Source organism: Ursus maritimus, unplaced genomic scaffold (genome assembly GCF_017311325.1).
Source record: "Ursus maritimus isolate PB19 unplaced genomic scaffold, ASM1731132v1 scaffold_28, whole genome shotgun sequence".
NCBI classification, from domain to species: domain Eukaryota; kingdom Metazoa; phylum Chordata; class Mammalia; order Carnivora; family Ursidae; genus Ursus; species Ursus maritimus.
In genome coordinates this window covers 5,659,297-5,677,646 of record NW_024425341.1, presented here as the reverse complement: position 1 = coordinate 5,677,646, position 18,350 = coordinate 5,659,297, and the positions used below count along the sequence as shown (strand labels likewise).

Below are 18,350 nucleotides of genomic sequence, written 5' to 3'. Positions count from 1 at the left end.
GGCCCAGGTTTGATACAGGGCAGAGGAGAGGTAGTGGTGGCAAAGTTTAGAGAGGTTGTCAGGAGACGTAAGTTGGATGGGCTTGGGTCATGTGCCCTTTGCAGAACCAAGTGGGGGGGGGGTCAGGGGGGCCGGCTGTGGAATGTAGTGTTTAGTCAGGCCTGACTCACTCTCCCACCCCTGCATCGGGAGCCGGATACCCAAACCACAAGCCCTGAGAGTGGGAGGGGGTGGCTCCTCAAAGAAAATGTGATTTTTGCTCAGAGAACGGGTCAATGATGCCGGGCAGACAAGCACAGGGAATACTTCTTACAGGTATCCTGCGGTACCCTTGTGACGTGGGTACTGGTGGTGCAGTGGACTTCTGGGTCTTGGTGAGGTAATTCAGAGTATTTTGAATGAAAGGAAATAGTAAGTGAAATTCGGTCCACATTAGCATTTTGTGGAGGAAACATGGAACTTGCTGGTGATCCAAAAGCTTTTTGTCTCTAGTCTGGAGGTAGAGACACATGTCCTGTTTAGAGAGTGAGGGTCTGCAGTGCGGCTGCTTCGCACTGGCGGGCACACAGAGGCTGCCCCCCCCCCATCCAGTTTCTAATTGGGTCCGTTCCAGATGGGTCTTGAGAATTTGCATTGCTGATTCCCAGGCAGTGCGGACGCTACTGGTCCAGGAGCCACACGGAACTACTGAGTTAAGGCAAAGGACTTAAACACTCCATTTACCAAAGAAAGAAGGAAAGGAAGGGAGTCAGCCAGCGGTTCAACAAATACGTTAAAGGGTGTTCAGACTTCCTTTAGCAATCAAATGTGTTCAAATAAAACCAACAATGGTGTGTCGTGTCCACCTACTTGCCATAGTTTTAGATGAACTGAACTCAGTGTTGATTGAGGTTGAGGGAAGAGGCTATCTCAAACACTGTCATTTAAAAAGGTAAATTAGTATTGCCTTTCCGGAAGGCAGTTTTGCTATACGTTTCCAAATACTAAAATGTGTTTTGACACTATGATCCCATTTCTAGAGTTTTAACTCTTAAGAAACCGTTGTCTACATGTGAAAAGATGCACGTGTAGGGTTATTCACCATAGTTTCACTTATAATGAGGAACAGTGAACCCCATAAAGTTCCCTCCATGGGGAACAAATGATGTAAATCTTGTAGACAACGAAAGGCTTATTACTGCAACTAAGCGAGAGAGGGCAGAACATGTGGGCTCTACCAGGTCAGGAAGGGCACTGGTTTCATATCCTGGTCCCCACTTCCTCCCCTGGGGAGCAGAGCTCCAGCTTAAAACTGGAGAAGTGGGATTAAGTCCTCACCTCTAGCAGAGGGTGGTATGATTTTTAAAACTCATTTGTGTAAAAAGTATCTGTCTACCTTCCTGTCTATCCATATTTATAAGTACATGTGTATATATTTATATATATATTTATATATGTAATATATATTTATATATATATTTATATATATAAATATATTTATATATATATTTATATATATAATATATATTATATATATAATATATATATTTATATATATAATATATATTTATATATATAATATTATATATTATAAGAAGGGTATTTGGAAGTTTTTGTCTATTCAGTCATCAAATATTATCAGCAGACAGAGCAAAGTAGACAGGGTGCTTTGTGTTCATGGGGCCACTTGTAGTCGGGAAACACAGATAATAATTAGAAAAATAGCAATAATTTGATGCCAGATGTAAAAAGTGCTTTGAAAAAGATAAAAACAGGGTATATTGTTCACCCACGTTTTAACGGTGGCTGTTTATCAAAAGCACAATTATGGGTGAGTTTTCCTTTCGTCTTTGTTCTTTTCTGTGTCATCAAAAACTCACCTTTTCAAAGACCGTGGTCCCGTAGGTCCCCTGGCCACCTGTGCCTTTCCTACTCCACCAGCATTACCTGGACAATCCAGCCCCCGACTCACTTCGCTTTAGCTACGCTTGCTCTAAAGCAGAGGCTGCTGTTCCCTCTGCCAGGACGAGTTGCCCCAACACTTCCCACATCCATCGCTCAGGCCTCAGCCTGTCCCCTCCCTGATTATCTCCGTGAACCACCTCCTCCCTTGGCCTTTGCCATTGCCCCTGCGCTTTTCTGATAAACCACACTGCACAGTTTGTAAGTTACATATTTATTTCTTTGCTTCCTAAACTCAGGAATGCGCAAGTTCCGTGTGGACAAGAACTGGATTTGTTTTGTCATTTGTAAAATTTGTGGGACGATTGAATGAAAGAATGAACATATGTATTATTTTCCCTTAATGGTATTTAAAATACTTCTAAAACAAAGCACAATGTTATTTGTATAAAGAAGTTTTGCTTTATAAAACAGTTCAAGCTGCTTTTTAGGAGGAGGTGATGGGCTCCATGTTGGGCATGGAGCCTACTTAAAAAAAAAAGATAAAATAAAATGAGGGAAATATTGGGGGGGTGGAGTTTTATCTCTATTACATATACCAAGTGTGTATGTCCATTAGGGTCGGGGAGAAAGCCTGGAATTTATACTTCCCGCCAGAAAGGTGTGAGTCCTAGTTGTACAAACTTTGGTGCCTGACTGCCCCTGGGGCAATCCCGAATGTCTCAGGGACTCATGTGATCATCTGAAAACAAAGATATTCAGCCCAGTGATCTTTGGCAAAGGTCCTTTCCATCTAAAAATTCCTGTGGTTCTGTGAGATCTAGGGTGGGAGCTTAGGTTTGGAGTCACGGACTGACTTATCATTTGTTCAGAAAACGATTTGAAGCAAATACATTCTACTCAGTAGTTGTCTGTGCCTTGGCAAAAGGAAGTAGAAGCTCCCTGCGGTATTACCACATCTTACACGGTGAGGTACTGAGAAGCAGAGTAAGGATAACCTTACTGATGGCACTTCTGGAAGATAATACAACAAAATAACCGACTAACCACAAGTCCGTAGGAAATGTTTCTAAATAAATATTTTATGGGTGTGTACTGGAAATCCTTAACACCAGTTGGTGTAAAAGTCAACAACAATGACGAATTTCTTTATAGAATGTGGGTCAATTGTGATTTTAGCCTTTGAATTGGCAAATACACGTATTTATTATATAGTATTTCTCGATTTATAAAATCATATTTTCGAGAAATATTCAAGAAGAATTCAAGAAGAGAATATTCTCCCAAAGAAGATTATATCCTTCATACAACATCCAAAGGCATCCTGCCTGGAAGACTGAGTGTTGACTTCCTTTTCCCTCCAGCTTTCTCGTCCACACCTGTCATCTTTAACGACACTACTGCCTGATTTCCACAAAGGTGATATTTGAACTCAAGTCATTACAGTAGGGGAAGGTGGCCTCCCTCAGTCCTGTTTTCAGGATAGTTAGACCACCTCATCCATGTGGCAGGTTTGAGGCTCACGGCTGGGCAATTTTCTGGCTTTAAGAAAAAGACAGCACTGTGATATAAGATGCATTTTTGAAAGAACCAAAATGTCATCTTTCTCACGATGATATGGAATGACATTTAAGGCAGGCTCTTCCCATATTGCCATCTGAGGGAACTGAAGATGCTAAAACGCTCCAAAAGAGGTTGTATTGTGAAGGAGGAAGTGAGGCTGCTTGTCCCCAAGAGACTCAACAGTGCAGCAGCACAAGGATGGACTTTTTTTCTCTCTTACATAACAGCTGTCAGGTGTCTTGGTCCAGGGCCGCAGGCCGCTCTGCTCCAGAGGTTAGCCTGGCTTGGCTCCGTCCATCTCTTCTGCCAACTCCCAAGTGTGGTCCCCGTCCCCACAGTAGAAGCTGACTCAGCACCAGTCCACAACACGGGGCAAGGACAGCAGTTTTCTTTTTAAAGCCATCACCCCAAAGTCGTACCGGCCACCTGCCTCCCTTCCCACGGGCCAGAACTAGTCGCAAGACAATGCCTGCCTGCAGAAAGGGCAGGGAAATGTGGCCCTCTGGGTGGCCATGTGCCCAGGGGAAACTCAGGGAGCTCTTTTACCAGAAGAAATAAGGAAATAATGGCTGTGGCGGGGGGGTGGGGGTAGATTCTGCCCTGGTAGCTGCGGAAATCCAAAGGATAAGGGTGCAGAAGGCACACGATGCTAGAGAAGTGTTAGGGTGTTTATTTTTTATCGTAATTAAAATATGTGTGTGTGTGTGTGTGTGCATTTACACTTGTACAGAAACAATAGAACCATGAGGTATGTTTCACCTTTTGTACAGGAGATAACTTTTGACAGTTTTATCAAGCTTCCAACAGTTAAAATTTTTCAATGCCTTTTGGAAGATAGAGGAGGGCAATGTGACCCCTTCCTTCAATATATCAATATTTTCACCAAGTTGGGGCTCTGCCGGACACTCCAGAGACACAAGGATCTCTTTTGCTCTCTGAACAGAGTTGAGTTTACCACGAAGTGAATGCAGCTTAAATTTCAGGACCCCTCACTTGGGTAGGCTCGCTCCAGGGTCTCCAGAAGAGCCCTAGCATTGTATTCACAAGTTGCTTTTGTATTTTTCTTAAAGAGAGCTCCCCAGATCCTTAAGCTTCCTGCTGCACAGAACCAGGCCTTGGCTACGTGTCCTGTGCCTTGGTCCACCACCGAGCCCCACCACTGTTCCCGCTTTTTCCCAGATGGGAAGAGGCTCCCACCTAGTACAGTTGTTCCCCTTTACCCACCAGAGACAAACCCCCAGTGGATGCCTAAACCACAGGTAGTACCGAACCCAATATACACTATGTTTTTTCCTCTACATACCTATGATTTGGTTTAATTTATCTGTTAGGTACAGGAAGAGATTAACAACAATAATTAACCATAAAATAGAACTATTATAACACCATACTATAAGGAAAGTTATGTGAACGTGGTCCTTCTTTCAAAATGTCTTATTGTACCGCACTCACCCTTCTTGTGATGATGTGAGATGACAAAATGTCTACGTGATGAGAGGAAGCAAGGTGAATGGCGTCCACATTGGGACCCAGCGTTAGGCTGCTGTTGACCTTCTGACAGTGTGTGAGGAGAATCGTCCGCATCCAGACCCTGACTGATCACAGGTAACTGAAATTACAAAAAGGGACATGGTGGATAACGGGAGGGACTCCTGGAGTCCGGCATACCTCATCAACATGGTTTCCTGGAAGAAACCACTCTAAAAGGGAAGTACCCCAAAAGGAGAGCACCCCAAAGAGACACATGTTAAAAATGAGTCCCTTGCCCCTTCCACATAAAGCACACTTTTTTTTTAATGATTTTATTTATTTATTTGACAGAGAGACAGCGAGAGAGGGAACACAAGCAGGGGGAGTGGGAGAGGGAGAAGTAGGCTTCCCGCTGAGCAGGGAGCCCGATGCGGGGCTCGATCCCAGAGCACTGGGATCACGACCGAAGGCAGACGCTTAACGGCTGAGCCCCCCAGGGCCGCCCCCTTTGATACCCTGGCCCAATTTTGTGTGTCCTCGAGGATGCTCAGGTAGGTCAGTAGGAAGTCCCTGGGAAAATCTCCTTCAATGGCCCCTTGGCTCCACAGCAAATGCCTCCTTGGAAAGAGGGTGTCACTTAGATTAGACCCCCAGGGCGCCCACTAGTACCCGTGGCTTCATCACGCTGCGTGTCATCCGAGCTTTTGCCGCTTCTTGTATTAATCTCTGGCGGGTTTGGGTTCTCTGTGTAAGGGCCCTTTGGGTTAGAACTTCCCTGTAACTGTTAGAGGAAGAGAATCTTTTGGTTCTACTTTCAGATTCAGAAGTTAATCTTTAATCAGCCTAAAGCATTTTTTCTGGGTGGAACTTGAGGCTCTGTGGCGAAGAGGCAGGGAGAGACTGGTGCAAATACACAACACACATAATTTTGCATATAATTTCAGAGGTCACCCCTCTTGTTAAGCCCCTGAGCTAGAAGTTGCAAATGTAGTCAATTTGACCTGTTTTATTTTGTTTTTTAAAAGGCCATACTAATACCTTCCTCATAATAATACCCTTCAATACTGTGGGGCCAGAGGGTGGGGATTAGAGGAGAAAATTCAGGTAAAGAGCGCTTAGCGCAGTGTCTGACACATAGCAAGCAGTTAGAATTGCTCATTTCTGCTGGGGTTTCGATTATCCTCACGATTTGCATGAGTTCCTTAGGTAATAACAGTATTAGCTTTTGGTTGCTATTGTTTTCCCCAGCCTTTCGTTTGCCTTTTAATTTGAAGGCAAACATTTAGTAGCTTTACTCGTCTTATGTAGCCAAATCTGCAATCTTTATTTTGTGTGTGATTTCATTAATTACTTGAAAGATTGGACAGTCATGCTTCTGACAGAGCTTTGACAGATTCTGTTGCTTCTGGATTGTTTTCTCCCCATGGTTTGATTTTTAATAGTTAGCATTCTCCTCCATCTGGAATTTATCTTGGTATATGTACTGGGTGAGGGGTTTAACTTGATCTTTTTCTCCGTTGCCAAGCACTTTTTCCCCAACCACTTATTAAATAACCTTCCCCTCCCTACTGTATTATAACATCTTTATCATATAATACATTCCTGTATTTTGTAAGTGTCTTTTTCTTGGCTTTCCATCCTGTTTCACAGAACAAGGATATGCCTATTTTGGCATCAACGTGTCTTAATGTCTTGTAGACCTAATCCCCTTCTTGACTCTTTTTTTTTTTTAAAGAATCTAAAATATGCGCACTTGTTTATTTTTCTAAATAAACTTTTGGAAAATATTCACAAATCCCAAGGAAAAAAATCCTAGGAATTTTGATTGAAATTGCATTAGATTTATTGATTAATTGGGTAGTATTGCCATCTTTAAATATTTCGTTTTACCAACTTGAAACATTGTAGCGTCTTTCCGTTTGTTCAGCTGGTTGGTTAGTTTATATTTATTAGCGATGAAAATGAGCAATGTGTTAACATTTGGAGTTTTAAAACAATTTTAACATACTTAAAAAGGACAGGTTTCCCTTCTCCCCACTTCGTACTGTAACAGAGAAGTAAAAGGACATATTTTCCTTCAGTTTTCACACGCATGTGGTTTCAGAACCCAAATATGGCAGTTGAACTTTTGCTCTAAAAAGATAAAGGCTGGAAGTAACAGAAGGCTGCATATCCTGTCATGGAGTTTGCTACTTACTTTCCCACCTTTTCTCCTAGAAGCACAAGAAGATTATCAGTCACAAAGAATTACTGTCATGAAATCCCCACCACAAATGAGGATTTAGGTGGAGTGGGTGTCCCAATTATTTTGGAAAGCTTTTGGTGATTTTATTCTTTCTCTGGGTGGACACAACCCTCCCTCCTAACTGCTCCCCCCCATCTCTGCTGTCCTTTCCAGTTGTCATCCCAATCTGTTATCTTCCAACTCCCTAGTGACAATATTTTGTAAATTGAAAACGGGGACATGTGTTTACAAGGAGAGTGGGTAGGATATGTGCTCTCAGAATGATCTCAGAAAACCTGGGTCATGTGAGTGTTGCAGTAGTGTTCCGGGTGTATTATTTGGGAGATTTATTTTGGTGGTAGGATAGAGGAGAGGGAATAAAACGCCCACAGAAGAAGGAATATTATTCTACTTCAATTTGCTAAATTCCTTCATCCTCTTTAACTCAAGCCTTAGATTCCACCCGCTGCCTAACCACGGTAAATGAAGTAATGTAGATCTCTCAAATTTGGAGTAATATTCATTATTAGAAACTTAAATTCATAAACAACTTAGGGTTTCAGATGGTTTTCTTGTCTGAGGCTTAATATGTAAAGCTGCTTGATTCAGAGGGCCCACTTTTCTTAATGCCTAATCTGATGAAAAGGAATATAAATTCAACAGAAGAACACAAGTGTGCCTGCGTGGCTCAGTCAGTTAAGGTCTGCCTTTGGCTCATGTCATGATCCCAGTGTTCTGGAATCGAGTCCCACATTGGGCTCCCTGCTCAGCGGGGAGTCTGCTTCTCCCTCTCCCTCTGCCCCTCTGCCTGCTTGTGCTCTCTCTCTCAAATAAATAAATAAAATCTTTAAAAAAATAGAACACAAAATGTGCTAAATCAATAACAATAATTTTACAAAATAGTCTACCCGTTTAACAGGCTCTGTAATTGCAATAATGCTGCATAGCTAGAAAAACCACTTATATCTTCTGAAATGGAAGATATTTCTAAATTTAAAGATCGTTCACTGCTTTAATTGGATCTTTTGTGTTTATTTTAGGCTTGTTTTCAATTTTGGATTTGTGGTCGTTGGTGGGAAGAATTAGGAATAGTATTGGGGTTATTTTTCTCACTTAGAATGAACAGACTGACCTATTTCTGTTTGTGTCCTTTGTACTCAACAACAGTTTCTTTAATACTCCTACATCCCAGGGTAGAGCTAAAGTGAACTTTCTCATAAAGTCAATAAACATACAGTCATGCTGTCCGATGGGGACGGGAGAGGACCTCATAGAACTGGCCCTTAAATGACACTGGTTCAGTGTAAACATCATAAAATAGATTTATTTTTTTCCCCGCTTCCCACTGAAAGCTGACACAGCTCAACTCTGCTATGTGGCAGTTCTGCTATAAGTCTGATCGTGACCTAGGCTGAATGTCATACTTTCTGGGAAAGTCAGACTTTACTTTTGTGATACAGAGCAAAATAGATCGGAGGGCTGACCTGACAAGAATCATTCAGCAGAGCAAAGCCTGAACAAGGGTCCCTGAGCCGGCCCTCGGTGGGGAGGTTGGCCAAGTCTCTAAAGGATGCAATCTAGATCCCCTTTAATCTTTCTGGAGCGCTGAAAGAGTGTTAACCATGGACATAAATCTGGCTCCTCTCTTAAAAAATTAGAAAGGAGGTTCTCTTTATGATATAATTTTCAGTGCAAAGGCATCGTACAGATTCTGATGTGGGTGTGCTTGGGTAGTGGAGGGAAGATTGTAATTCTACAGGTGATTGTAGCCTATAGGTAAGAATAACATCTGACCTCACAAGGTTAAGACTGTAATGTTAACATATTTGAATGTGTCAGATGCCCTTATTGGCCATGTTGTCTTGTGCAGACATCAGCACGTTGTTGCCTGGTTAGACTGAGGTCGGCCAGGACAGCAGGCCTCCTGCTGGCATTGGGGGTGGGGAGCTAGGTATTCTTAGCTTCGGCTTTCATGCTAGGTAAGCAGGAAGCGGGAACTGCAGCAGCAGTATTTTGAGAGGAGTGTGTAGCTGACGGAATGGCAACTACCCAGTGGTTTCGAGGACATTCTGCTTTCTTCCAATGTGGCATAGCGCCAAAGGAGACCAGCGTTCCAGATTCAGTGCTGGCGCCAGTTAGCTGTGTGACTTCAGGCAGGTGGCTGCCCTTTCTGCTTTAGCCAACTCACCTTCCAGCTGAGAATGAGAAGACCTGCCCCGCTACCGGGGGGAATGATTATAAGGCGCAGATGAAATGTGATTGACATAAGGTCCTGTTAAGTCATTATGTCTCAGGGAGCTCCCGAGGACATTTAGCTTGGTGAGTAAGGAGAGAACATTCAGGGATCAGGTTGATGGCATCACCACGTGCGACGAATTTCCCACCGCGTCTCGGAAACCTCATCCAGTGAACAGATGGCTCTCAAAAAGCAGGGCTGGGGAGTGGGAGACGTCTGCGGAGGTTCCACTGAGGCACGTCAACCGAGTTGCTGCTTTCTGGGCCAATGCATTTCCTACACGCTTCAGAGCCGCCCGGCCGCGTCGGTGACATCATCCATCTGGCGTCTAATCTCAGTTGAATTCGATGTATCTCTTGCTCACCAGATTCCTAAATTGTGAGAGAATACGGATACAATTGATGGGTTTGTCTGCCTGCCTGCCTGACCTTTCGGTTTTCTCTGTGTCTCCTTCAGCCCCGATTCCCTTGTGCCATCCTGGCCCTACCCTCCTGCCTTGACTCTCTCTACTCCCTCACATCATCTCAGAGCAGGTGCTTTCTTATTGTACTGGCTGCAAGAAGCTCGGTTTCCTGTCGTTCCCCTGTAAAGGTGTTCCCATCACGCTTGGATTGCTTACTTCCCAAAGAAGTGGAGTGAAAGCTAAGAACACAAATGTCAGTTCTGCTTCTTTACCCTCGGAGGCAGAGGCTGTCTGTTTTCTCTAGGTAGTTTGGGGCAGGGAAATGCGGTTCTCTGGGTCCCCCAGTCTTGCCTCCTTCCCTCCCATCCCCCAGATTGTTACCAGAATGGTCTTTCTAAATGGAAATGTGACTTACTTGCTCAAAGCCTGATGACTCCCCTTTGCCCATCCAGGCTCCCTGGGCCACCAGGCACCCAGATGGCTTTGTTTTGGTCCAGCACCATGTTGGCCTCCACAAGGTTTAAAACAATTTAAGTCAGTAAGAACATTAAAGATTGGAAGAGGTCTTGTAAAATCCACAATTTGAGTTTCTCTTGGAAGGCTGTTAGATGGCAACGCTGGGCACCAGGAACTGGGTAGGGCTGCCCCTTAGCCACAGCGGGCTTCTCCAGATGGCACGGCTACTGCTATGCCTTGTCACTCCCTTACGTTATCTAGGGAGGTTCTTCTGTTTGTTTCCCCCACTACAGGATCAAGTTCAACTTGCGTTAAGATCTACTTATGGGATCCATACCAATGATCCCATACCAATTAGGCCCCAGCTACATCTGCCCCAACTCCTGCCCCGTCCCTACAGGCTTTTCTAGAATAGCTGTGCTATGAAATGGTTAGTTGTTTGCCTGTTTGAGTTTGCTTACCCTTTCATTTTGTTTTATTTTGTTATTTTTTTTAACTGAAGAGACCCATCTTGCAGATCCCTCTGGAGCATCCATTACAGGCAAGGGGTGTGCCTGGCTTGGCCACACCACAATTATGGAGTGTTTCAAGGGAGTTACATTTCAGATTTTCATGCTGTATTGATCCAAAGCTTCTGTGAAGGGCAAGAAGCAGAGGAGGGAAGAGAACAGATGGGGCCCTTTCTGCGCTTTCGGTCATTTCCAAAACAAATACGTTTCATTTGGTTATGTGGTCATGTCTTTCCAGACATTTTGCTCTGTGGTTCTGAGGACATAGCAGCAAAACGGTTTACCTTGGTTAGGATATCTGTTTTCAAACTTTGCCCATTCTTTCCCAGAATTACAGGAAAATTGGTATATCAGCCTCATTACCTGAACTTCTAGACAATAAAATAAATTCAAGCTAGTGAGTCATTACTTCCTTTATTGTTGTTCACATTAGCCCAGGAGCTTGCTGGGGAGTGATGTTCAGAAACCTGAGTATTTGCTTCTCCAGTTTCAAGAAATTGCTCTGTAAGTTGGGCTTTGTCTTACTGGGACCATTACTTGCTCCAAGTTCCATTCTGCGCTGATTCCAAAACTTGATTTCCCCAGGAAGAGTCAGGCTTTAGGAATTTATGTCATCCCGCCAAATTCATAAAATCTATTACTAACCTAGAATATTCCCTCTCTGTTCATTTACTGCACACCTACTAAGTGTGTGGCCTTGTCCTAATGTCTGGAGAAATAAAAATAAATCACAAATATGATGTCACTGCCATTTAGAAGCTTATGGTGTAGAAGTGGGACAGATATGTAAACAAATTCATTATATGTCGTGTGCTAAGTGTAGGGTGACCTTACATCTTGGGGACATCCTGGTTTATGCCTGCTGTGTGGTGTAAGTATTCATAGTGCCCCCTTTCAAAACCATCTAAGGGCCACAATAAAGGTTTCTATTAACGTTTGCAGTATAGAGATAGCAGATTGGGGGGGGGGGGAGAAATCAGCCTGTTTTTCCCGAGTAGACACTTGAGCTGGGTGATGAAAGAAGTTTGGGCAGTCAAGGTCTGGGAGCTCAAGGTGGGGGGTAAGGGGGAGGGGAATGTGCAAAACTTTTTTTTTTTAGATTTTATTTATTTGTTTGACAGAGAGAGCATAAGCAGGGGGAGCAGGAGAGGAAGAAGTAGGATCCCCGCTGAGCAGGGAGCCTGATGCGGGGCTCTATCCCAGGGCCCTGGGATCATGACCTGAGCCGAAGGCACACGCTTAACTGACTGAGCCACCCAGGCTCCCTGAAACGTGCAAAACTCAGCAGGCAAGAGGGAAATTGTTCCGGAAGCAGCGATTAGTCAGTCCAAGCTAGTCATTGTTTCCCAAATTTATCCTGTGAAAAAAATTCCCCAAGATACTTGGTAAAAAAATACAGATTTCCAGGTCCTGCTGGTAATCTGGATTAGCATTTTTAAAGAAGCACGCAGATGATTCTGGGACATATTGAAATTTCAGAACCAATTCTCCACTGATTATGGCAAGGAATACAAAGGGCTGGGAGTAAAGAGGAACAGGAACAGTAAGCCTAGAGCACAAGTCACATATCAGTCAGGTGGGGTGACCCCAGGTGCGAAAACCCTCAGAAGTAGAACTAGTTGGAAGACATTTACAGTAGACCTATGAAAAATGGACAGCGTGGGAACTATACGGCAGTTACAATGGGGATGCAGAGGAGTGAAAAGATTAGAGAACTACTCAGGAGGAAGAATGAACAGAACCGGAGCTAGGATATGCCAGCTACTAATTTACATGGGGTAATATTATTTCCGGGCAACAAAACACTTGTGTGAAATCCAGGAACCCAGGGGACCTTACAACCTGAAGGTGTAAGTGGTGAGCCATAAACCTAAAAATACAAAGAATTGGATAACGTTGTGATGTATTTCATGTGGACGTAAAAAAAAAAAAAATGACTCCTACTTATTTCCCATCGTTGTAGTCTCCAGAACAGTCATGACAGTTGTGTTTGTCTCTGGGAAGGAGCTGGATGAATTCTAAAGCATCCTGACACCCCCAACCCTTTGATCTAGACTTCAGGCAAACCTTTGCCCTTCTGTTATGGTAAGACCACTTCCCATGGCTTATCTTGCCTGATTTTTGCTTGTTTTTGTTATCGAATGTGCGAGACAGTCACGACTCCTCAACAGTGCCATCATCCCCTTTCAGGGGAGATGGTCTGCGTCGTGCAGCTTCAGCAAGACTTTGTTCCTAAATTCGGGAGCTGCTCTCTGTGTGAGAACCTGAAGTCACCTCACAGATTCACCACAACTCTGGGAAATTAACAATAGCCCAAGAAACGCCCTATCCAGGCAAGGAGATCGTGAAGCCTGGTGTTTGTGGTTTGCGGCAGCCGGCGTCCTTGGTGCGTTGGAAATTCTGAGGAGAGCAATCTCTATATGGAAAATGAAGAAAATCCGAGGAGAGCTCTGCTATTTTCTTCTGCCTTCCAACATAAAGAGGGTTTTTATTTTGAAGGTTGCCTTACCAGGCCTGTTGGCATACTTCTGAAGCAGCAGACGAAGTCAGAAATCAGAGACTTAGAAGTTATGAAGAGAAAAGCCTCAGAAAAGGAGAATGGGAACCCGCTCAGGCTATAATTTCACAGGGTAATTTGGCACCCTTTGCCAGAGACCTGGCCCCAGAGCGTCCACGAGTGCGGTTTGGGGAGGGACGAGACATCTCCAGTTCCAGTGCTTGGCTACTCCCGCAGCGTTGCTGAGGAATTTCCAAATCCTGGGAGTGACAGGGTCGGAGGTGAACGGGCTGAAATCTTCCACGCTGTCAATGTCAGGGAGGGGGAGAAACATCAGGCAACAGCGGCCTCAAAGTTGTTTTTTTTTTTAACAAGGGGCTTCACTTCTGTGCGGTCCAATGTCACAACGCCATTAAGTCACAGTAGCAAGATGAAAAAATAAGAAGGGAAGGAGGAAAAGGCCAGCGTGCACGGACGCAGAAAATGGATCTGCCCTGCTCCTGCCGCTGACGGAGCTGTTGGGGGCGCCTGGGTGCCCAGCCCGCCGGAGTCGCAGCGGGGTAGCCCCCTTCCCGCAGTCCGGGCGCGACCAGAGCGGCGCCGCGGCGGGGGGATCGGGCGGGCGCGCCGAGGACTTCAAAGGCCCAGCGCCGCCGCCGCCGCCGCCGCCCCCGCCCGCGCGCACGAATAGTACGGTCCAAGGGGGCGGCTCCTGGGGCGCGGCTCCCGCGGCAGCTGATGCGCGCCCCGCCGGCCCGGAGGCGGGAGCCAGAGACCCCGAGACCCGAGCCGCCCGGCGCTGCGGGCCGGGGCCCTGAGGAGGCCCTAGGAGAGGCATCTTCTCGGCGGGAGTCGCCGGCGCGGGGGTGGCCGCGGCCGCACCGTTCGGGAAGGAGGACGAGGAGGAAGCGGCGCTGCTGCTGCCGAGAGGAAGCGCTCCACCCGGGCCCCCGACGGCGTTCGTTTAACCACATCCGCGCCTCCGCTGGAAACGCTTACAGGCGCCTGTCACCCGTTCCCTCCATTTTGAAAGGGAAAAAAGGCTCTCCCCCTTCCCCTACTCTTAGGAGCTGGAGCCGGAGGAGCCGCGCTCATGGCGTTCAGCCCTTGGCAGATCCTGTCCCCAGTGCAGTGGGCGAAATGGACCTGGTCCGCGGTGCGCGGCGGGGGCGCCGGAGAGGACGAGGCCGGAGGGCCAGAGGGCGACCCCGAGGAGGAGGACTCGCAAGCCGAGACCAAATCCTTGAGTTTCAGGCAAGTACACGCATCCCTGCCGAGATGCAGACGTGCTGCCATCCATCCATCTGCGGCTCATTCTGTGTGCGTGTGTGTGGTCGCTCACCCGCGTAACCATTATCATCGCAATGCTGCGTCCCTACCCGTAACCGGGTCCCCGCTGTGCATTCGAAAGTTCAGGATGTTCTGTCCGGCATTACCTTTCCCCCCGTTTCAGTGTGAGCTTTCAGAACCTAACCCAGAATCTGCAGTCTTTCCGCATCCCGGTCTGCTTCAGTCACTTTCTCTTAAGCTTCGAGCCCCCAGCCCCCGCCCCTGCACACACAGAGTGTCATTGATCACACCCGGTAGAACTTGGGGCCCTCCCTGTGGGGAAGAAGTCGCTCCCAGGCCCTCCTGGTGTTCCTCTGTGTCCCGAAAATGCAGCCTTGGTAAAGAAGGTCGCGTGATGACAGGCCCCTGGCAGCTGGTGAGAAATGGTGGTCTTTGCTGAGCTGTCACGGAGTGATTGAGGAAGGCAGGTGACGGTATTCTCAGCTTCGGGCCGAGTGAGTTCCAAACAGGTAGAGGCCTGCCTAAGAAAAAGGCATCATGGCGAGAGCTGACTTAATTTTTAGGAGGAGGGGGCAATCTTAATTTTGAAGCCTATGAGAAAAGGTTCTTGTTAGAAAAGGAGTCTGTTGAAAAGCGCTTTTGGGGGGATATCAGAAGAAAGGATGACCTCAAAAATAAATGGTGATGGAGAAAAGCTCCGGAGGATGGAGGGATAGCAGGGAGACAGGTTGGCAGGCAGAAGGCCGAGGAGGGCCCGGCGACAAAACCTTGTGGTGAGCTCCCGCAGGCCAGTCCCTGCTGAGGACGAGTGGGTTGTAAAGTTAGGCAAAAATGCTGGACTTCAGCCTTTGTCAACATGTAGACTGTAAAGGGTGTCGGAAATACCGTTGAAAGTGGTAATTCCTCATTTTTCCCCCTTGGCAGCTCGGATTCTGAAGGTAATTTTGAGACCCCTGAAGCCGAAACACCAATCAGATCGCCTCTCAAGGAATCCTGTGATTCATCCCTAGGATTGGCAGGACGGGGGGCCAAAACCCAAGGTAAAGAAAGACTTTCATTTTCTGCCTCTTTTGTTTTAAAGTTTTGAAAATGTAAATGGGGGAAGGAAGAGTGTTAATTTAGGGCCATTTAAAAAGCTTTGGATTGAGTACTTACTAGGAAAGAGCTGTTTTAAAGCTCCTGGCTTATTTGAAATGTTTTTGTTTGTTTTTTAGGAATGTGGTGGTCAGAGGCTTTCTTCCTAAGTAGTTTGTACATTTGCAGGATGAGATTACCATTATCAAACATTCCTGCTGGGCCCCTCCCCTCAGCCCCCCAAAACCAAAAATGCATATAGTAATGCAGAGGTGGAGGGAGGTATGTTTAAATTTGGCTTTGGGTATTTCTCAAGCTAAGTTACTTTCTCCAGGGGTGTGTGTGGCCGGAGACAAAAATTATAGGTGGAAGTTGATTTTTTTTAGATAAGAAGGAATCTTAAGAAGCTGTTTTAAAATTGTTTACCTCTCCCCTCACCTACATAGGGATGGTGGGGAGCTTCTCAGTCTACCTAAGAAAACCTGGCACAGAGATTGTCTCCTAGCCCCCTCAGAGCTCAACCTTGAGCCTGCCCTTCATCTACAAAAGCTTCTGTTGTTCCATTTAATTAGTAGAAACCTTTTTTGTCACACAGCCAGTTTTGAGTAAAATTTCACCTGTCCTGATAGAATCTGTTTATCCACTCAAAAGAGTGCGCTGTGATTCAGCAGTGAAAAAGTCTTGCTCTACTGAGCTAATATTACGGAGGGAGATGGATCTCTTAAAGGTTAAGCAAGATATATATGTCATCTTGTCTTAAGTATTACGGAGAAAAATACAGCACTGGAAGGAGGAATAGGGTGTGTGGGGTGGGGATAAGAGATGCTGAAGGGTACTTAGGCGGAGCCTTGCCTATAAGGGAACTTGAGCAGAGCCCTGAGGGAAGATTGAGGGAACAGCCTTGCAGATTCTTGGGGAGGGAACCCTTTCAGCAGAGTGAATGGTATTCTCAAAGGCCTGAAGCAGGACCAGCCTGGGATGGGGTGAGGCCCGGTGGTGGGAAGGTTCTGAGGACAATGAAGAGGCCAGGGTACCTTGAGTGGAGTGACTAGGGCGGGAACTGTAGGAGCTGTTAGCTAGATAAAGGGAAGTCTGGAACATTTTGTAATGGCGTAAAATGACAGAAATGTATTCTCTCACAGATTTGGAGGCTGGAAGTCCAAAGTCAAGGTGTCATCAGAGCCACAGAGACATGTTCCCTCCAAAGGTTCTAGGGAAGAATCCTTTCTTGTCTCCTCTAGCTTCTGGTGGTTGCTAGTAATTCTTGGTGTTCCTTGGCTTGTGGCAGCATAACTTCGGTCTCTGCCTCCTTCATTACATGACAGGCTTCTCCCTATATGTCTCTGTGCCTTCACACGACATACTTTTAAGGACACCAGTTAGTGGATATAGGGACCCTCCTAATCCGGTATGACCTCATCTTAATTTGATTACATCTGCAAAGGTACTATTTCCAAGTAAGGTCACATTCGCAGGTATGGGGAGTTAGGAATTCAACGTATCTTTTTTTTTTTTTTTTTTTTTTTTAAAGAGAAAGAGAGAGTGCTTGAAGGGGGAAGAGGGAGAGGGAGAGAGAGAATCTTAAGCAGGCTACACGCCCAGCACAGAACCCCACACATAGCTCGATCTCACGACCCTGAGATTATGACCTGAGCGAAATTAAGAGTTGGACACTTAACCAACTGAGCTACCCAGGTGCTCCTCAGCATAGCTTTTTGAGGGACACAGTTTAACCCACAACAGAGGGCTTGGAGCAGAGACATCATGCTTTGACATCCTTTTTAATAGGCTACTTAGCTGCTGTCTGGAGAAGGGACTCTCTAGCATGGATGTCCTTTTTCAGTGCTTTCCTTTTCCAGTGTCTGTCACTGTCACCCTATGAGGGCAGATAGAACCAGCTTTCAGTTATCCTGTTAACTAATTCCTGACCCAATGATGACTTTTTTTCTCCGAACAGTTACCATATTTTATGGCTTCATGATTTCCTCATAGGTTGCTTAGGGAAGGTAGGTGCTCTGTGATAGACTTCATGATGGAGCTGGAATTATTGGTGAAATGATGCCAGCTTTTTCTGATTTGATTTTGCTTTGAATCGAGAGCGGAGAATTCAGCCATATTCTCAACTCACCCTGGGTTGCTTTTCACCATTGTTTTCGGAAGAGACCACATGGGAACAGGCAAGTTTATGTATTGGAGCACTCGTGTGGGGCACTTAGCTTTACAGCATGGAAGATGCATTTGTTCTTCATAACTTCCCTTTTCCTCTCTGAAGATTGGCAGATCAGAAAGGAGATTTGAAAGCTGGAAAGAACTATTCTGAAGCTTTCCCATCAAATTTAAATAATGCTCACCAGACATGTTAAGTAGCTACTTGAAAGTCTCTTTGAATTGCCCTCAGCTTGGGCGGCCCCTTCCTCACCGTTCTGTCAGCTGGTAGTCTGATTCATCTTGACAAATTCTTTGCTAATTGCATAGAGGCCTGTATGGCTCAGGCCCCCAGAGCCATAGAGACCCAATTGTTTAGTCCTTCCTGTGCCACTGGCTCTTTTTTACATGTTTTGGTAACTTGTAGCTCAGACTCTTTCTCACCATCTCTAAAAGGTTTCTTTTTAGAGAGTCATGGACCAGGGAAACTCTGTGGAGTAGATCATGATTAAAGGCCATGTATTGGTAGGGGATGGGGGAGGGTGTACAGTCTGGGAAATTACCACTCCATATTAAGAGATCTTTCAATTTAGGGTCTTTAA

At 45.7% G+C, this 18,350-nt stretch overlaps 1 protein-coding gene across 7 annotated transcripts in view; it reads left to right on the top strand.

Moving 5' to 3' along the window:
• Positions 1-18,350, top strand: part of TACC1 (transforming acidic coiled-coil containing protein 1) — an 85,877-nt gene that overhangs the window by 15,768 nt on the left and 51,759 nt on the right. For 2 of the 7 annotated variants that reach the window (XM_040643238.1, XM_040643237.1), the window contains exon 2: positions 15,454-15,569. The exons of 1 other annotated variant lie outside the window; for it this stretch is intronic. In XM_040643238.1, the coding sequence (XP_040499172.1) occupies positions 15,454-15,569 (116 nt within the window). Of the gene's footprint in view, positions 1-13,952; positions 14,494-15,453; positions 15,570-18,350 lie in introns of those variants that run through there. 4 more of the 7 variants (XM_008686615.2, XM_008686613.2, XM_040643239.1 and 1 more) reach the window with 4 other exon arrangements.